Source organism: Urtica dioica, chromosome 1 (assembly GCF_054948205.1).
Source record: "Urtica dioica subsp. dioica isolate 48M chromosome 1, U.dioica_male_clone48M_v1_H2, whole genome shotgun sequence".
Classification (NCBI taxonomy): domain Eukaryota; kingdom Viridiplantae; phylum Streptophyta; class Magnoliopsida; order Rosales; family Urticaceae; genus Urtica; species Urtica dioica.
Window position 1 is genome coordinate 2,694,218 of NC_142756.1, and position 21,540 is coordinate 2,715,757.

At 32.6% G+C, this 21,540-nt stretch overlaps 3 protein-coding genes across 3 annotated transcripts; all 3 read left to right on the forward strand.

The window, feature by feature from the left end:
• Nucleotides 1-1,940: 1,940 nt before the first annotated feature.
• On the forward strand, nt 1,941-2,435 carry LOC149406319 (S-protein homolog 3-like). Its single transcript, XM_089611946.1, has one exon. It carries the CDS (start codon nt 1,941-1,943, stop codon nt 2,433-2,435), a length of 495 nt encoding a protein of 164 aa, XP_089468072.1.
• Nucleotides 2,436-17,585: 15,150 nt separating this feature from the next.
• Nucleotides 17,586-17,972, forward strand: LOC149406320 (S-protein homolog 4-like). Its single transcript, XM_089611972.1, has one exon. The coding sequence runs from the start codon at nt 17,586-17,588 to the stop codon at nt 17,970-17,972; it is 387 nt and encodes a 128-aa protein (XP_089468098.1).
• A 2,806-nt stretch (nt 17,973-20,778) lies between these two features.
• On the forward strand, nt 20,779-21,165 carry LOC149406321 (S-protein homolog 4-like). The gene has a single exon (XM_089611996.1). The coding sequence runs from the start codon at nt 20,779-20,781 to the stop codon at nt 21,163-21,165; it is 387 nt and encodes a 128-aa protein (XP_089468122.1).
• The last annotated feature ends 375 nt before the right edge of the window (nt 21,166-21,540 follow it).

Sequence of the window (21,540 nt, forward strand, 5' to 3'; positions counted from 1 at the left end):
AAATAAAAATATTTTTATAATATTTTCTATATACTTTGGGTTGATTGGATCAGTATTTTCTTCGTCCTTGTAATCCGTAATTTCATGCAAAGCGCTATAAATTAATTCCACCATTTTCGATCGTCAACGATATCTTTGCAAAGCGCTATAAATTCCTTGGAAACCTTTTGAGGAACAAGTGACACTCAACATCACATATTCTATAAAACAACAAGTTTTTGCACGTCTTACAAGATCACTTATTCTTCTATCCCGATTCCCATATTGACCTCATAATCAATTCCATACATTCAAGTTGAACGTTATGTTCCTCAGCATATCGTAAGGCAGCTCACGCTTTTCTTAGACGTTTGTAACCATGTGCTTGACTCTTCCTAAAAAAAAAAGGCCTTACGCACTCATTCTATACACCGAAAGAAAATCTTCAAAAGCTTCTTCTCATCCTCCTAAATTGTGTTGTTTGTGGTTCGGTGGTTGGTTCTGCATAGTTTTAAGTTATATTAATTATATTTACATATATAGTTTGTCTAATTATTGTTACCGCATATATTATCTTGTAATATTTTGCTAACACGTTTGAATATATTGACATCCAATTATACAAAATCGATGGACGCAGAGAAGCAAGATCTTTTTTCATATACCGCAAATATTATTTTATTAATCAGAAAAAATATGTATATGTATATGTATATGTATATGTGTTGTATGGAAACATCATGCCTACCAAAGACGAGGACGAGAGTGACCACGACGGTGACATGGACCTAGACTAGCTAAGTGGATAATTTGTACTTGTACTTGGTCTTATGAACTTCAATGAGTCTTTAGTAACGAAGGTTTCTGATTTATTGTACATAATATAATGTATATACTTTTGTGTCTTTTAGCATTTTAACAATATATATTTAATATATAAATAAAAAATACAAAAATAGGAGTGAAAAAATGTAATATTGATTGAGAAACAGCGATGTCAAAATTCATCCATGTTGATTTTTTATTAACCGTGATGTTTTAAAGCGTCGCTGTATGTTTTTATAAGCGTCGTTAAAGATATTCAGGGACATATTTGTAAACTTTTGGCGACGATTTAAGACGTTGCTGCTAATGTTTTCACTTTGTGCTGCTATTGACTTTGATAATCATTCATAAGAACAAAAACATTAAAATTGTAACCAGCCTCCACATCGGTCAAAAACGTTTGTCCATTTTTTTTTTCAGATATTAATTGGTCTAAAATTCATATAAAATAAGATGGGAAAAATGTTATCCGTTATAGTTAATATTCATAGCTAGAGTTTATGTCGCGTTGATGTCCACATATAGAGGTCCATTCCAAGAATCAGTACGTAATTTAATTTTGAAGACATGACTGATTCGTGGAAAAATTTTGGCCAGGAAAAGACTGCTTTTGTTGTTTTTTATATTGAATAATGAAATTCTAAAGCTTATATATATCATCTTTAAAAAATTTAATAATAAATATTCCATCGAACGAGATCATGTAAATCTATTCTTAGGTAAAATGGTAAGCATATATGCCCCACTAAATATCGTAATCAATTCAAACATAAAGACTAGACTTGAAAACTAGAAACTTGGAATTATAATATATATAGACGCATTCATATCGTAAATATATTTAGAAAATAAATTTTTAGAGATTCAGTTATTTTGACAAATTTCGTAATTGATTACCCACGCAAATTCGCTAGCTAATTAATATCATAAACTGCTGTCTCAATATTAATGGAAACGAATATTTTAGTTTTCGACAGATTCAATCGATATATAATAGAAGAAAAATTGTAAATAATAGATATTTAAAAATAGTATATACAACTTCGCAACGCAAGGTAAACCACCAAATAATGCCTATAAAATAATATCACCAACACTCAAACCCTAATTACGAAAAAAAACAAAAACTAGAATTCATGGCTTTATCACGTACTGATAAACACATTAGCAGTATTATCGTCGTAACCCTATTTGTATCGTCATTAACGTCAATCTGCGCGAATCATGAGATCGGACAAGAGAAAGAGAAGAGCGATGAACAGGTGTCCGTTACATCGTTGAACTGGAACGACAGGGTAACCGTCAAAATCAACAACGCCATGGGTGACAGGATTTGGATTGGCGTGCACTGCAAGTCAAAGGACGACGACCTAGGGTTCAAAATCCTACGGCCCAATAAAAACTTCAAGTTCTCTTTTTTGCCCAACATTTGGGGAACGACGCTCTTCCACTGCTACTTCACATGGAAATGGGAAGCCAATGGGAAACAGACAAATCGGTATTTCAACGTCTATGCCGACAAGGTCGACCGAAAGCGATGCAAACCCGGCGGCTCCGAGTGTTGCTGGAACATCACGCGCCAAGGACCTTGTGACTGCCATAGCTCAGACTGTTTTTCTTGGAAGAAATAATCATGACCAACGCACTCTCATTTCATTTATAATTGATATGATATATGTATATCTTTAGATTTTCCTTTCATTTATATATAATATTGTTCCAACTCATGACGTTTCTTTTTATTTATTGATTGATTTCGGTAGATTTTCAAACGTTATTAATTGATAGAGATATAGTAATTCAAATATGAAAGCCTTAAAAAAAATTTGTTGCCTTTATCTCGCATTCAACTTTTGGAAGAAACAATAATTAATTAGGGTGTTAAGATTTGTCTGAAATTAGTGATAGGTTTCAATTTTTTTTACTTTTTAATTTTTTTTAAGTGATAAATTTTCAAAAAGTTCAATGATAGTGTAAAAAATTTGAGAATGTAATGTTAACTATTCTATTGAAAATTTAAAATTTGGAGTATATATATTTTGTTTATAAAATTTTAAATAGCTATTTTACATAATTTTTCCTAAATATTAAACCCCAGCGTTTTTCCCTACTTTTTTTTTTTTTTTTTTTTTTATTTTTTTTTTTACGTTGTTCCTATAACCTATCTCGCATCAATTACTTGGCATGAAATTTGTCTGTACGTAAATTAAATAAGCAACGGAACCAAAATAGGTGTCTTCATTTTTGAGAGAGTTACTCATAGCCCATTTAAATATTGTAGGTTAAAATTCTAGTTAAATTATCAACAATTAAAAAAAAAATAGCAAAAACTAAAGCAAGATGCATGCAACATATTATGGAGACGCCGTCATGAATTCGGCTATTTATTTAATATTTGGGTAGTTTGGTTAGAGTTTTAATAAAGAGTAGTCATTTAGCTAGTCATAATAGTTTTTTCTAATTTATATGCATATCTTTTTATGAGATTTATAAGTGATTAGCCAATTTTTGAGCGGTCAATTAAAATTATAGCCAAACTATCATTTTATTCAAGAGAATAGTCAATAGTATATTAGCTAGTCACAACAGTAGTAGATCACGTACTATTATAAACATTGATCAACTACTTGGTGAGAGTGTTGAGAGTGGAAGTGAGGAGACTCGGTCTTAGGGGAGCCTGAGTCGGAATTCACTAATAATATAAGTCATTTCCACTGGAAATGCATCTCTCCAGATGTAGGCATGATTTTTTGAACTATTGGGTTATCAATTCCTAGTATCTTTATTTACAGCTTTAATTTTTTACATTAATCTGGTTAATTCACCGTTGGTAGATAATTTATTAAGAATACCATAAAGAGACATCGCGAAACAGTAAATACACTCTTTCATATTTATTTTTAGAAAATTAAAATTTGGAGACTTATATTGTAATAATATTAATATTGACACATGAAATAATTATTGACTGAAAATTGATCAATGCTTGTATCTTCCAAAAATTTGCTAGCTAATGGTATTAATGGTTGTCCCTCAATATATAATATAAATTGCAAATTCGGTTATCAACGTTTCGTAATAATATTTATCAAACGATACAAGAAACAGTGACTAGGACGTAGATAAAATCATTCAAAAATTAGGAAGCAAAGCGCAGAGAGTCATTTCTAATTAAGATACATTTTTCACAACAGAATCCTGCTCGGTTCAATGCCTAATTATTGTTATATAGACACGGCTGAAATAGAACGTGATCATAATGGAGAATAGAGAGAGATATACCTTCATTTTGAGTCCCCTAAAAAAATAGTAAATACAACGTCACAAGCACAACGCAAGGTAACACACCAAATCTTGTACATAAATATAACCACCAAAAGTCAAATCACAATTTCAAAACAACATAATATAAAAAATAATAAAAAATAAAAAATTTAAAGAAAAGCCAGTATTAATGGCTTCATTATGTACTAATAATAAACACATTAGTACGAATATTAATCATAATCATATAAAAAATGAACTCCATGAATTAAGAATTGGAAATTTATTTAAGGATTAGAAGTACAAAGATTATGTGCCATCTTCACACACCCACGCACACAAAAATACCATATGATTTGACTCGCCTAAAAAATAGTAAATACAACGTCACAACGCAAGGTAACGCACCAAATCTTGTAGATAAATAGAACCACCAAAAGTCTAATTAATCACAATTTCAAAACAACATAATATCAAAAGAGAAAGAAAAGAAAATTCAAAGAAAAGCCAGTATTCATGGCTTCATTATGTACTAATAATAAACACATTAGTACGAATATTGTTGTCGTGACTCTGTTTCTGTCGTCGTTAGCGATGATCAGCGCGAATGGGATCGAAGTGGGAGAGAGTAGTAACAAGGTGGCCAAAATATCGTTGAATAAGGTGCGTATCAACATCAACAACACCATGGGTGGCGGGGTTTGGATTGGCTTGCGCTGTAAGTCAAAGAACGACGACCTAGGGTTCAAAATCCTACGCCCCAATGAAAATTATATGTTCAGTTTTGAGCCCAACTTTTGGGGTACAACGCTCTTCTACTGCCACGTCACGTGGAAATGGCAACGCAATAGCAACCAAATATCTCATTATTTCGATGCTTATGTAAACTCGAGAGACAAACATCGGTGTCCCCGTGGCTACGAGTGTTGTTGGAACCTCAAGCCAAGTGGACCCTGTAAGTGCAAAGGTTACCAAACTTGTTACAAGTGGAATAAAAATTGACCGACGAACTCTCAAATATTATATACATATATGTTCTTTTTCCTTCCGTACGTATGTAATGTTCTAAGTTCCACCAATGGATGTTTTGCTTATTGAGAATAAGGAGCACTGGTTGTTTTCAACAATTACCAATGTTTGAGAATGTTTCCTAGGGTTATTATATTATAAAAATTCAGAAAAACAACAAGCAATAATAATTTAAGGAGAAATGACGGCATAAATACCTAATATTTTCGGAAACATACACTTAAATAATCACTATTTATTTTTTGCGGAAAAAATACCTAATGTTGAGTTTGTGTTGCACATTTAAATAAGGGTCCATTAGGAAAATAGTCAACTTAAACGTTTGATATTGCTAAATAACCAACGTTTCATAAATCTTAGATAAATAACCACTGCATTTTATTTACAAACGTAATTTTACAAGAATATCCATAACAGCATTCCCGCCCAAACTAATAAAATAAAAAGATTTAAATGACTTAACTGTTTAATACACGTAATATATCAATATTCAATCAAATACTATGTATCATTAAGACTAAATGGCTTGAATATCATAACTAAATGCGATAAAATGGAAATTATTCTTTAGATTCACTGAATATTCCAAAATTATAACTAATTTGCATAAAATATTATTATCATTTAGTGTTGAAAAAATTAAATTCAAAATCAAATAGAACTTCCGAAAAAGAAAATTCAAGTTTTAAAAAAAAACTGCCGATTATAATTTTTATTATTGTTACAAGTATTTACACTATTATTTACCGATATTTACATAGTGATTACACTCTTATTTACAACTATTTACAAAATGATTACACAAAAACAAATCTGAAAGACATAAACTTAATAATATTTACACTTATATTTATAACTATTTACAACTGAATACAACACATAACAGGTACCAAATATGTAAATCTATAGCCATATATATTTTCTGAATACGTCAACACCACCGTCGAACGTTTAGACTAGCGATCGCCACCTACATCCCTGGCCACCGACGTAACCTTCACCACCTCCGCGATCATAACCTCCACCTTTACCACCTTTGTTTCCTCCTCCGCCACCTACGCCTCCGCTGCGAAGTGCACTCATACTCATAAATTTGATCAATTATATATCATAGAGATATACCTTTATTTGCCCCCATAAATTTATACAAGTGAATTAGAACGTGGTCATAACATGGACAGCAGAGATATACCTATTTGCATGGCCCCATAAATTTATAATAGTAAACACAACTCACAACAAGGTAAACCACTGAAGATCCTTTAAGAAAAACATAATAATAAAAAAATATCAAAGACAAAGCTAGTATTCATGGATTTCTTATGTACGAATAAACTCATTAGTGCGAATATTATCACTGTGATGACGCTATTTTTGTCGTCGGTCGTTAACGTTCTTTAGCGCAAATGGGATCGAAGTGGGAGCGAGAGCAATAACAAGGTGGCCGGATTATCGACGTACAAGGTGCGCATCAACATCAACAACACCATGGGGGACGGAGTTTGGGTTGGCTTGCGATGCAAGTCAAATAACGACGATTTAGGGTTCAAAATCTTACGCCCTAATGAGAGCTATATGTTCACTTTCGAGCCCACATGAGGGATACGACGCTCTTCTACTGCTACGTCACATGGAAATGGCAACGCAATAGCAAGCAAATATCTCATTATTTCAATGCATAAAATCATGAGGTACACAGAAAACGGTGTCCACATGGCAGCTAGTGTTCCTTTTATTGATTAACAAAAGATTGATTCAGTAAGAAACGAAAGCAATGCATATTTACATACATATATTAGTTATTCAGGTGGGCTAATTTGTACATTTTTATGGTAAAAAATGGAAAAAGGAGTAAAATGATGATATATATATATATATATATAGAGAGAGAGAGAGAGAGAGAGAGAGAGAGAGAGAGAGAGAGAGGTCTGTGTATGGGGATTGAGCGGGTCTTAAGAAGATATACGATGAGACCGTTGTCACACATTCAACAATGAGTTATTGTCAAGTCTTCAAAGAGGATGAGTTATTGTCAATTCTATGTGAAGATATAGAATGTTGTTGTCACACATGCATTCAAAAATGAGTTATTGTGCAGGCTCCGAGGACTATACATTTACAAGCAGTCAATCATCTTTTACGTTACATCAAGTCCAGTCCTAGATTAGTATTATTTTATCCATTTGAATCTACCACTCAATTACGTGGTTTTTTATTTTTTTTTTATTTTTTTATTTTTTTTTATGCAGATTGGGTTGCACGTCCTGATACTCGACGATCAATAATCGGATATTGTGCTTTTGTAATGAATGCTTTGGTTGCTTAGAAGTGTAAGAAACAGGCAACTATGACAAGGAGCCCTGCAGAAGCTTAGTACAACAATTTTGTATTGTGATAACCAAGCAGTGCTACACATCATCGCTTCGAACCCTACGTATCACGAGAGAACCAAATACATAGAGATTGACTTACATTTCGTCAGAGCATCTTCAACGAGGCTTGGTCAAGTAGCTGCCGATTCGGACACATCATCAGATTGATGATGTGTTCACGAAACCGCTGGCTTCTCCGTCTTTGGTTCATCTAGTACTGAAGCTCATATGCATTTTTACGGTATCTTTGTTATTACCGAAACTATGTCATTTTCTTTCAGTCTTCTAATCAATCACTTATACGACGGGTCGTTTATTAGACTCGGTTGTTTTGAGTCGTTGATTGATTTGACATTTCTTTGTATTTAAATACGTCGAGCTATTTGCTCTCATTAATTCAATTGATTCCTTTTTGTTTTCTTCAAATCAGAGAACTTTCCGAAAAATCTCATCTTCTTCTCCAACCGATCGAATTTGAAGTCGCAATAACCAGAAGATGATGAGGGGGGATATTCTCATGGTTTCAGCCCCCGAGTGAATTACTTATAGTATGCAATTTAATACGTATGTATAACGAAAGCAAGGCAGTATACAAGATTTTTAGTAACACTCTACTTGACTTTTAGATTTTTTTTTTTTTTTTTTTTTTTTTTTTTTTTTTTGTATTTGTTCTAAATAAAAACAAAAGATTTTGGTATATAAGTGTAATTCAAAACTTACATTAAAATTTTTTATCACAATTTTAATAAATTAAATAAATATCAAATATTACTTTTTAAAAAGGCTAACATGCTTTTGTGCTGATCAAGACTTCAATTTTTAATAAATCTAGTATCAATGCGAATATCTCTAAAAGACGAGTATTTTAACACCGTAAGAATTTATTACTTATGGTATATTTTAAATTAACAGTGATTGATATAACATTAACTGCATACACACGGATTAAAGAATTATAAAACTAGACATTTATTTAAGAAATAAAAATATAAAGATTATATATGTGCTATCTTCACACATACGCGCGCGAGCAAAAGAGAAAATTCATAAATTTAAATTGGTTATTTAGCTACAATCACTTTTTTTAATACTTACCATTGTCGTTTGATTTTTTTTCTTTTAACTTTGTAATTAATTATTTAGTTAATTTCCTTTTTTATCATTAATTTAATGGGAGATTTCACGAATATTTCATTTGAGTAGATAGATAAATGATGGAAACGGGAATTTATGTAAAACAAATCCTAGCTAGCATTTTCTAGAACAAAAAGAAGTAGAATTTTTTTTTTTTAAATAAGACCGTAGTTTGACATGAAAAGTTTTTGTATTTGTTTTTTTTTTTTTTTTTTTTTTTTTTTTTTTTTTTTTTTTTTTTTTTTTTTTTTTTTTCTGGAGGTGTCTTTCATGCATGAGAACGGGGAATTTGTGTATGAAAAAATCCTAGCATTTCTTAAAAACATAGCTATGCTCTTCATACACTACATAAAAAATTGTTACAAACAATCCAACATATTAAAGAAATTTTGTATAAGAAAAAAAAAAAGAATGTGAAAGAAAGACGCTCGTGACAAAAAAAAGAAAAAAAAAAAGAGAGCCCATCCATCAAATCATAAATAAATAAAAAAATCAATAATTACGAGCACATAATTAAACTAAAAAAAAACCCTACTTAACTGTACATATATATTACAAGCTTTAAATTGCTAAACAGGCCAAAATGATGAAAACCCGACTAAAAACAACACCAATTTCAGACTTATTATCCTCATCCACCGACCCGCCGTCTCCAACGCCGAAACCGCCGGTGAAAACATAGCCGGACTTCCAGTCGACTGAAACATCACCGGAGATTCTCCGCAGGAGTCAAACGAACTGGACGGAATCTCCGGTCCTTCGACAGCCAGAGAATCAACGATCGGCGCCGGAACTTCCGCTGCGGGAGAGCTCACTGGAATATTCTAAGAGAATATTCTCAAGGTAAAAATAACTATTTTCCAAGGCTCTCTAATTTTTACATTTTTTTTTATTGTCCGGGATTTTCAAGATGTCGTTTTTCTATTTTTATTTTTTTGTCGTTTGAGTTTTTATCAATGTCTCTTTGTTTTTTAATTTACGATGTCGTTTTTTATACGCTGTCGTTTGATTTTATGTTTGATACATATGGATGGGGGATGTGGGGACTTTCATTGTCGTCATTTGCATTAAGACGTTTTCGTGTTGTTTTCTGTTATATTTCTTGTCGTTTAATCATTAATGTATTACTATCGTTTTGCCTTTGACAATGTTGTTTTTCTATAAGATGTTGTTTGATTTTCTGGAGAAAATGGCATTTATTGCCCATATCCCGGTTTTTTGTTTGATACAATTGTCGTTATTATTATTATTTTTTGTCGTTTGACGTTTTCATACTCTTGTTTTGTATTTGTTATATGACAAGCTGTATCCCCGCGCTTTCTAGCGGGTTGCTCGATGTATTTAAGTGAGCGTGAACTATGATATATAGCTTTAATGTTCAAAAGTTAAGTTAATGAATTTAATGCACCATTTCAAACGCTCAATTTTCTTTTTGCATTATACAATGCACAAAAAAAACTTTATCAACGTGTAAAGGGAAAGCAAAGCAGTATATTGGATTTTCGCAACACAGTACTTGACTGTTATATTTGTTCTTTTTTAATTGGTTTTTTGGAAGAATGTACTACGTGGTTTTCGTATTAATTCAAAATAAAAACGAAATAACTTGATACAAGTTCCAATTGTAACGTTGAATTAAAAACGAAATAACTTGATACAAGTTCCAATTGTAACGTATATCAAAGCTTGTGATCACGGTTTTACTTAAGTAGATATTGTTGGTGTCGTTTCCGAATCTCAACGATCACGAAGAAAATAATTTAGAATTTAGGTGTTTGGTTCGATTTAATTTATTTGTGGATCTCAAAGGCGTCGTATAGAAAAAAAAATATTAATTATTTTTAATAATATATACGAAAAGTAAATAAAAATGTAAACGATTTTATTGAATATCAGATCTCAAGTACACTTGGTCGAGCTTGATCAGTATGAATACAATTGACAAACTCAAGAATACAATTGACAAATTCAAGAATACAATTGAAATAAAAAGAGAGAGAGATGTAAATGATAATAGGGCAAAAGAACGTGCAAATCTTCTCTGAATGAGAGAATTTATTTTACGACGATGTGCGATATCTTCTGAGACACGTGTTGGCGACTTCACCATCCATTGCCTTTTCTTTTTGTCACGTCGCTCCTTTATTTAAATTGGCTCAATGGAAGACGTCTCCAGTTTTTTAGGCAATATCGCATATCCTATACGCTGACTTCGACTTCGTGGTGATCCTTGGCGAAGGCATTTTGAGTTCGTAATTGAATTTGGGTCAAACTCGAATTATTATGTTGACGAGAAACTGTTGTTACGTGTTTTGTTGGCTTTATTTTTTAGTGCAAGTGGTATGGAAAGATGTCGGGTGTTATGTTTCATCTTCTGGATTGAAATCTTTCCTCGTGTGTGCAGACAGTATTTCAGGCAAGTTTCCAGTTTCGTCAGTTTGCTTCGCTGGCGTCTTACTGCAGAGTTATTGCCTCGCGGCTGTCTTCATTTCAAGATATCTGCCTCGCTGGAGCCTTCATTGCAAGATATCCTTTGCTGTTATCTTCATTGCACGAATATTCACTTTGATGGAGTCTTTACTTTGTGATATTCGTTTGAGGCCGGGTAAGGAAACCCGAGATATCTTCCAGGATTGTCCAGCTGCTATAAAAGCCATGCGCTCTCCCTTAGCAGCCTTGACACTTTTGATCAAACACTCAAAGCTCTTAGACGTGCAAGACCGGCGGACTGGGAGGCTGTGTGTTTTGGTTTTAAGTGGTGTATTCTCTCAAACACTATTCCACAGATTGAGTGTATGTGAGAGTTGGGTTCTTGTGCTTTTCGTGATTGAAGGTTCACGTACCACTGAAGACTGAAGGTCATCCGAGCCAGAAGGTTGCTCGAAGAGTGGAATTGAGACGGAGCTCAAATTCAGGGGGAGTCCCTGTCTAGGTGATCACTGGTAGTAATAGTCTCTAGGTTTTATTGATTTGTTGATTGTAATCAGATATAACCTTGTGTGTACTATTGACTACAAGATAGTGAAAATCCTTTCCACTGGCAGCGTGCCCCCAGATGTAGGTGTGATTCACCGAACTGGGTAACCATATCATGTGTACTTTGTTTACTGCACTTTTGTTGTTTATCCATATCTGTGTTCAAGCAAGTTGTCAGACACATTGTCAACACATTGTGTGCGACATCTTGCCTTTGCAACTAATCAGAATTTCAGAAACGATAAACGACTAAAATCTCAAGTCATTTGATTATTTAATGGATCGTTTCACAAAACAAGATTATTGGCTTGACGGCCCAATGTCGTTTTATTAAAGAGGGTTGAATTTTACCCCCACAAATACTACTATTACTTTCATAAAGACTAAAATAGTGCATTATTTTTAGTCAAGACCACTATTTTTTTTATTTAATTTGATACTAATGTAAATATTTGAAATATTATTTTGATATCGTAAAAATCTATTCTGATACGTAATATATATTTGATTAATCATAATCATATAAAAAAAATTAACTCCATGTATTAAGAATTGGAAATTTATTTAAGGAGTAGAAGTACAAAGATTATGTGCCATCTTCACACACCCACGCACACAAAGAAGAAAATCCCACAGGATCACCTTGATCTCTTCTTAACTATACTACTAATTTCAGGGGCATATATATACATAAATACCATGATTTGAGTCCCCTAAAAACATAGTAAATACAACGTCACAACGCAAGGTAACCCACCAAATCTTGTAGATAAATATAACCACCAAAAGTAAATCACAATTTCAAAACAACATAATAAAAAAAATATGAAAATTCAAAGAAAAGCCAGTATTCATGGCTTCATTATGTACTAATAATAAACACATTAGTACGAATATTAATCATAATCATATAAAAAAATTAACTCCATGAATTAAGTATTGGAAATTTATTTAAGGAGTAGAAGTACAAAGATTATATGCCATCTTCACACACGCACACACACTAAGGAGAAAATCCCACAGGATCACCTTGATCTCTTCTTAACTATACTACAAATTTCAGGGGTGTATATATACATAAATACCATGATTTGACTCCCCTAAAAATAGTAAATACAACGTCACAACGCAAGGTAACACACCAAATCTTGTAGATATATATAACCACCAAAAGTCTAATCACAATTTCAAAACAACATAATATATCAAAAGAGAAAGAAAAAAAAATCAAAGAAAAGCCAGGATTCATGGCTTCATTATGTACTAATAATAAACACATTAGTACGAATATTATCGTCGTGACTCTGTTTCTGTCGTCGTTAGCGTTGATCAGCGCGAATGGGATCGAAGTGGGAGAGAGTAGTAACAAGGTGGACAACATATTTTCTGAGAAGGTGCGTGTCAACATCAACAACACCATGGGTGGCGGAGTTTGGATTGGCTTGCGCTGCAAGTCAAAGGACGACGACCTAGGGTTCAAAATCCTACGCCCCAATGAAAATTTTATGTTCAGTTTTGAGCCCAACTTTTGGGGTACAACGCTCTTCTTCTGCCACGTCACGTGGAAATGGCAACGCAATAGCAACCAAATATCTCATTATTTCGATGCTTATGTAAACTCGAGAGACAAACATCGGTGTCCCCGTGGCTACGAGTGTTGTTGGAACATCAAGCCAAGTGGACCCTGTAAGTGCAAAGGTTACCAAACTTGTTACGAGTGGAATAAAAATTGACCGACGAACTCTCAAATATTATATACATATATGTTCTTTTTCCTTCCGTACGTATGTAGTGTTCCAAGTTCCACCAATAGATGGTTTGCTTATTGAGAATAAGGAGCACTGGTTGTTTTCCTTTCATTATTAATGAACTAAAGAAATGTCCTTTTTTCAGTTGATATAATTGTTGCCTCTCTCCAATATTGAAACAAAATTATGCTGTATATGAAATTTATACGTAAATTAGGGAGTAACGAAAAGTAAATCATACATATTATTTTTTTTTTTTAACAATTACCAATGTTTGAGAATGTTTCCTAGGGTTATTATATTATAAAAATTCAAAAAAATAACATGCAATAATAATTCCAGAGGAAATGACGGCATAAATACTTAATATTTTTGGAAACATACACTTAAATCACTATTCTTTTTTCTTTTCGCGGAAAAAAATACATAATGTTGGGTGTGTTGCACAGTTAAATTAAGTCAGTTAAATTTGACAAAAATACATGTGGCAGCCTCAGATTAAATACAATTTAGTATTTTTTTCCTTAAAAGTAATTAAGCATTAATTATATCATTCTTATAATAAAAAAATTAATTAAAAATAACTTTAATATTATTTTGTTACGTAATTTAAATTAATTATAAAATTGATACATGAAAACCTGACATTATGTATTTTTTTCCGCGAAATAAGTTCATTTGAGGCTGTCACGTTTAACTTATTTTGTTTAACAATGCAACTGAAACCTAACATAATGTATTTTTGTCGCGAAAAAAAAAAAAGAATAGATATTATGAAAAATTAAGTATTTATGCCGCCATTTTTTCATAACTTGAAATGACTTTCATATTGACAATTGTAAGTTATAAAAATAGACACATATTTCTACGAGAAAAAATACATTGCCTTCAAATACAGGCACATACTAAACAAAATAAATTGGAGGATTTTAATCCGCCTAATAATTACTGAAAAAGAATATTAATTGAGCCATATATATTCAAAGGCGGAAATTATGTACGCCTATATAATTAGAATTTTTTAGATGCGAGTTTTTAGGTCAATTACATGCAGAAATTAGAGTATAAGACAATGTTTTCTTTGCGGCAGGACTTCCAATAGAAGATATAACCAGGGCACTCGTAGATCCCAAAAATGCATAGTTTCCCCTGATCATATGCAAAATCTCGTGTCTAATTACCGGAGAATTCAAAGGTCCTCTTTGTTGCAGCATGTTTTGAACTCCATATATACTTCTTCTATTCTTGACATATTTCTTATGATCCTCAGTGATACCGATGTAATATTTAAAAATACTACTAGCACGCTATGATATATATATATATATATATATATATATATATATATATATATTTTCGCACTTGATGTTAGATTTGAAGAAAGTACTATAGCAATATTTCCACTCACGGAAGTTTACATGTCGCCCAAGTAATATAATATACTAAGTACGAGGATCAACCCAACGAAGATTAGCAAGTACTAACACCTACTTTAACAAATATCAATATTAATTGAATACACAGTAAGATATTGACTAATTAAATTGAATCACGAGAAATTAGAACGATTTTAAAAATATGAGAAAAATACGGGGCCACATCTCCACCACCGATCGACTACGACGATTATCCCTAATATATTTATTATTGCATCGTTTTATATATTTCCAATCATACTCACGCAAATAATTGCAAACTATCTCGAGTAAATAAAAATCCTAAATAATTGATGAACTATATAACCTTTAGGTACGTATCAAGTCCTATTGAAACAATCATAAGCATTAAGCTTGAGAATTAATAAAATTGCATGAAACTTCTAGAGTTTTCTACTAATTAACCTATATCATTCATATTAATCATATCAAACTTGCGATAATTTAAAGTAGTTACTCATTGAACATAACAATATGTACGGCTAAAATCAAGCAAACACGTTTATAAACGAGACAATTATTAAATAAATAAGAGAATCATGAAACCATTTTACATCGATCCGGGCTACATTGTGAAGAAGAATCCACTTAACGGTCATTTTGTGAACAAACAGACTTATTAAATAACTCTTTATATATTATGTCCTCACTTTTACGGTCTTACTGTTGGAATCGCTTGAACAATTAAAAGAAAAAAATCCAAAGTTAAAATTTCTCGTTGGTCGGACTATTCGGGGCCCGCTTAAGCCGAGTTTGACAACCCTGTGAGCTTGAGAAGCGCCACAATAATCTGTACATCAGCCAAGTCTCCCTCCTCCTTTTTGTGTCTCTTTGGTGTCCCTAGGAAAGCGCTAGCTCATGTCTCATATATCATACCTATTTTTTGGAAAATTGAAATTCAGAGGCTTATATTGTATGTGTGGTACCTAATATAGCTTAGTTAATATAATTTTTTGGAGGTCATGGATTCAATTCTCTCTGCTAACAAACAAAGCTGCCCTAAAAAAAGGCTTATTTTTTTATGTATGTCGATATTGATACATGCAAGAATTATTGACTAAAAATTGATCAATGCTCGTATAGTCGAAAATTTGCTAACTAATGGTATTATTTGTTGTCCATCAACATAAGATTTATATTAAAAATTCAGGCACGACCGCATTTCATAATAATAATGATCATCGATACAAGAAACAGTGACTAGACGTAGATATAAAATCATTCAAAAATTACGAAGCAAAGCGCAGAGAGTCAATTCTAATTAAGATACATTTTTCACAATAGAATTCTCTGGTCGTTTTAATAGCCAATTTTTTTTTTTTTTTTTATAGACACGGCTGAATTAGAACGCGATCATAGCATGGAGAATCGAAATATCCTTAATTTTCCCCCAAAAATAGTAAATACAACGTCACAATGCAAGGTAAGCCACTGAATCTTGTAGATAAATACAACCACCAATCACTCAAACCCTGATCCTTTATAAAACAGCATAATAATATAACAAATATCAAAGACAAAGCTAATAATCATGGCTTTATTATGTAGTAATAAACAAATCAGTACGAATATTATCATTGTGACGCTGTTTCTGTCGTCGTTAGCGTTGATCAGCGCGAATGGGATCGAAGTGGGAGAGAGTAGTAACAAGATTGCCGGATTATCGACATACAAGGTGCGCATCAACATCAACAACAACATGGGTGGCATTTGGGTTGGCTTGCGCTGCAAGTCAAAGGACGACGACCTAGGGTTTAAAATCCTACGCCCCAACCAAAGCTACAAATTCACTTTCAAGCCCAACGTGTTTGGTTCGACGCTCTTCTACTGCTATGTCACGTGGAAATGGCAACGCGATAGCAAGCAAACATCTCATTATTTCGATGCTTATAACCAAGTTGAAGACGGAAACCGGTGTCCACGTGGCAGCGAGTGTTGTTGGAACCTCAGACCCACCGGACCGTGTGATTGCAGAGATAACATTTGTTTCCCTTGGCATAAATAAGCTAGGAGTATTAAGGTTGCATTTCTTTTATTGATAAACTATAAAAAAAAAAAAAAAAAAAAAAATTGCAGTACGCAATTTACATGGGCGTAAATCTGTAAGTAACGAAAGCAAGGCAGGCATGTGTATTTACATACATATATATTATTTTATTCCGGCAAATCTCAACGTTTGAGAGAGTTTCCTAGGTTTTTTTTTATATAAGGGTGCATTATGAACCATATTTACAGTTTTACGTAACTAGGCACGAAGCCACATAGTGCTTGTTGGATATGGTCCCTAAATCAAGACATCAAAGTCATAGACACACATAGTTTTTAAATAACTTTTAGAAGCGGCATTAAGATCTTTAGAAGCAACAATGTCACTTCTAATTAACCATTTAATGATATAAATTTTAAAATAAAAATAAATAGATATTAATTTATTTAATTTTTAAAATTTATATCTACGTTCTTTTAAGAAACTACTTAATCAGGCCCAAATTAAAGTAGTACAATAATTATGTGCAATCTCTTCACACACACTCACAAAGTAGAAAATCCAACAACATCACAACGATCTCTTCTTAATTAAACAACTACTTCAGGCATATTTTTAAGTACCACCAAATCAAGGACTTATTTAATTAACGAATCCAAACATAAATACAAGATATGTTTTGTAATGGTGCGCCACTCTATAAATACCAACATATATGGACAAGGAAAGCACATCTCAATTATCTCACACATAAAAAAAAAAAAAAAAAATAAGCATCATTACTATGATCATGTCAAACTATGGTTTCAACAACAACTATGTTGTGACAATCACAATGGGGTTATTATTAGGACTCATGATCTCAGGCGTTGTTAGCCAAGAGCTGATAAATATACCTCGTCCGCCGGTCGGCACCGTCGTCACCATGAATAACAAGTTGGGCAACGGAGCTAGGCTCGTAATCCATTGCAAGTCAAAGAACGACGATCTAGGCCGACATTCCTTGCCACCAAACGGAAGCTACAAGTTCAGGTTCAACCCCAATTTCTTCACTCTCAACACCCTCTTTTTTTGCCACGTGACATGGCCTGGAAACTCGCACTACATCGACGCGTACAACCAGAAAATAGACCAGGATCGCTGTCACATTGACTGTTGCTGGAACATTGCTCCCACCGGAGCTTGTGATTGTCACTCTGGTTATTGTATACCTTGGCATTGATGTAAATTTACTTCATGGTTGATTTCTAAGTTGATTATAGAAATAAATAATGAGAAGCTAAGATGATCTCCTATGTGTTAAATTATAAACTAAAAGCTTGGGTATTAAAATTAGAATTTTTTTGTTACTTTTCAGGACAAGAATAAATATGTTATTGGTTTTTAAAAGATGCGTGGTTAAAACCGCTTAAAAGAAAACGCACCCGAAAATTTTCTAAAGAAGAAATAGTGCCTAATCACATCGATCTCTTCTAAAATAAACTACTAATTTTAGACACATATATAATTACCACTAAATAAAGGAATTATTTAATCAATGATTCCAAACATATTATATGACCTGTAATAGTATAAGCAACTCCCAACAACATCATATATGAATAAGTTCATACATCAACAAATAAGCCACACAAGTGAATTATAAATTTGATCAATTATACATCATAGAGATATACCTTTATTTGCCCCCATAAATTTATGCAAGTGAATTAGAACGTGGTCATAACATGGACAATAGAGATATACCTATTTGCATGGCCCCAGAAATTTATAATAGTAAACACAACTCACAAGGTAAAACACTGAATCCTTTAAAAAAGACATGATAATAAAAAATATCTAAGACAAAGCTTGTATTCATGGATTTCTTATGTACGAATAAACTCATTAGTACGAATATTATCGATGTGATGACGCTATTTCTGTCGTCGTTAACGTTATTTAGCGCAAATGGAATCGAAGTGGGAGCGAGAGCAATAACAAGGTGGCCGGTTTATCGACGTACAAGCAGGCCCGGCCCACCTTCTAGGCACCTAAAGCAAAGGCTTTAGGCCCACTCTTAAAGTAGGCCCCAAAAAGAATTATATGTATATAGTGTGACAATAATAAAATTGATGCTCTTGGAATCAAAGAGCAAGTGAACATACGTGATTGTACATGTGGTTACTTATTTTGAATGAATGTACATATGTTATTGGGCCTTTAATTAGAAAAGCCCATTTTACCTTTTACATCATTATAAGGCAAAATAAAATGTAACGTAACGTAAACCAACGATTAAAAAGAAAAGAGAAGGAAGTGAGACACTTCATCTTTGACATCTCCAAACTCAACACATCTTGATCATTGATTGACGTTTGAAGAACAACCGCAACCTACATTTTTATTGCTCATGAAAAAGAAAAAAAAAACTCTTATATTTCAGGTTTTATTCATCTATATTTTTTTTTCTTTCTCACGTGTGTATTGCTTATTTGCTTCTTTGTTTTATAGATTTAAATTAGTTTGTGATGTGTGTGTGATAGTGTTATTTTTTTCCTTCTTGAAATTGTAGTGTTAATTGCCAATTGTTTTTTGTTTGGTATAATTATGTAAAGTAAAAACATATTTTTGTTAAAGATTTTTATTATTTGATGGTAACGCTATTATGATTTTTATTATATTTTCGCTTTAGGCCTCCGATTCTCTTAAGCCGGCCCTGCGTACAAGGTGCGCATCAACATCAAAAACACCATGTTGGCGGAGTTTGGGTTGGCTTGCGATGCAAGTCAAAGAACGACGATTTAGGGTTCAAAATCTTACATTAAATTTGTTTCTGTCCCACAACGATGAAACCGCTGGCTTCTCCGTCTTTGGTTTATCTCATGTCCAAAATGAATTTAAAGAATTTTTAGTTATCATCTTGATAGGGAGTATTGAAGCTCATATATACATTTTTAGTAGTTTGGTTAGATTGCTTGTAGTTTACGGTATCTTTGTTATTACTGAAACTATGTCGTTTTCTTTCAGTCTTCTAATTAATCACTTATCCGACGAGTCGTTTATTAAACTCGGTTGTTTTGAGTCGTTGATTGATTTGACATTTCGTTGTATTTAAATACGTTGAGCTATTTGCTCTCATTAATTCAATTGATTCCTTTTAGTTTTCTTCAAATCAGATAACTTTCCCAAAATCTCATCTTCTTCTCCAACCGAATTCGAAGTCGCAATAACCAGAAGATGATGAAGGGGATATTCTCATGTTTTCAGCCCCCGAGTGAATTACTTATAGTATGCAATTTAATACGTATGTATATATAACGAAAGCAAGATAGTATACAAGATTTTAGTAACACTCTACTTAACTTTTAGATGTGTTTTTTTTTTTCCTTTTGTATTTGTTCAAAATAAAAACAAAAGATTTCTGTATATAAGTGTAATTCAAAACTTACACTAAATTTTTAAATCACAATTTTAATAAATTAAATAAATATCAATTATTACTTTTTAAAAAGGCTAACATGCTTTTATCCTGATCAAGACTTCAACTTTTAATAAATCTAGTATCAATGCGAAAATCTCGAAAAGGCGAGTATTTTAACACCGTAAGAATTTATTACTTATGGTATATTTTAAATTAACTATGATTGATATAACATTAAACTGCATACATACAGATTAAAGAATTATAAAACTAGACATTTATTTAAGAAATAAAAATATAAAGATTATGTGCAATCTTCACACACACACACACACGAGAGAAAATCCCACAAGATCACATCGATCTCTTCTTAACTAAACTACTAATTTAGTCAAATACATAAGACCGCCAAATAAAGGAATTATTTAATTAACGAATCCAAACATAAACACAAGATATGTTTTGTAATGATAAGCAACTCTATAAATACTAACAATATATGGACAGGGAAAACACATCTCAATAATCTCATCCATAAACAAATAAGCCTTACAAGTTTAATATTATTATTGCTATGATCATGTCAAACTATGGTAAAAATACCAACTGTTTTGTCACAATCACAATGGGGTTATTATTAGGGCTCATGATCTCAGGCGTTGTCAGCCAAGAGCCGACAAAGATACCTCGTCCGCCGGCCAAAACCTTCGTCACCATCTACAACAAGTTAAACATCGGAGCGATTATCATAGTCCATTGCAAGTCAAAGGACAACGATCTCGGTCGATATTTCTTGGCACCGACCGAAGGCTACAAGTTCAGTTTCAAACCCAATTTCTTCCCTGTCTCGACCCTCTTCTTTTGCCGCATCCAATGGCCTGGGGTCTCGCACTATATCGATGCTTATGTTCAAAAAAGAGACAAGGATCGGTGTCACACTGACTGTTGCTGGAACATTGTTTCTACCGGAGCTTGTGATTGTCACTCTGGTTATTGTATCCCTTGGAAGTAATGTAAAATCACCTCAAGCAGGTTGATTTCTATATATGCTGATAATAGAAATATTTGAATAATGAGAAGCTTATAAGGTTTATTTATTCTTGATGTTAATCCATCTTGTTTAAGCCTCTCTATTAAATTTATAGCACCGCAAATATTTGCTTCACAAATCAAACCAGATGCCCCCAGGGCTGACCTAGTGATGAAAAACATAATAATAATAACAATTTTTAATCTCCTATGTATTTAATTAAATTAAAAACTAAAGGCTTTTGTATTTAATCAGAAAAATTATAACTTTCAAGGATAAAAATAAATATATTATTGTTTTCCTCAACGAAGCCGCATTAAAGTTTTGAACTTCTATAAAATAAAATAAAAATAAAAA

Coding starts and splice junctions, on each gene's coding strand:
- LOC149406319 (XM_089611946.1), top strand. CDS start 1,941: ATGGCTTTATCACGTACTGATAAACACATTAGCAGTATTATCGTCGTA.
- LOC149406320 (XM_089611972.1), top strand. CDS start 17,586: ATGGGGTTATTATTAGGACTCATGATCTCAGGCGTTGTTAGCCAAGAG.
- LOC149406321 (XM_089611996.1), top strand. CDS start 20,779: ATGGGGTTATTATTAGGGCTCATGATCTCAGGCGTTGTCAGCCAAGAG.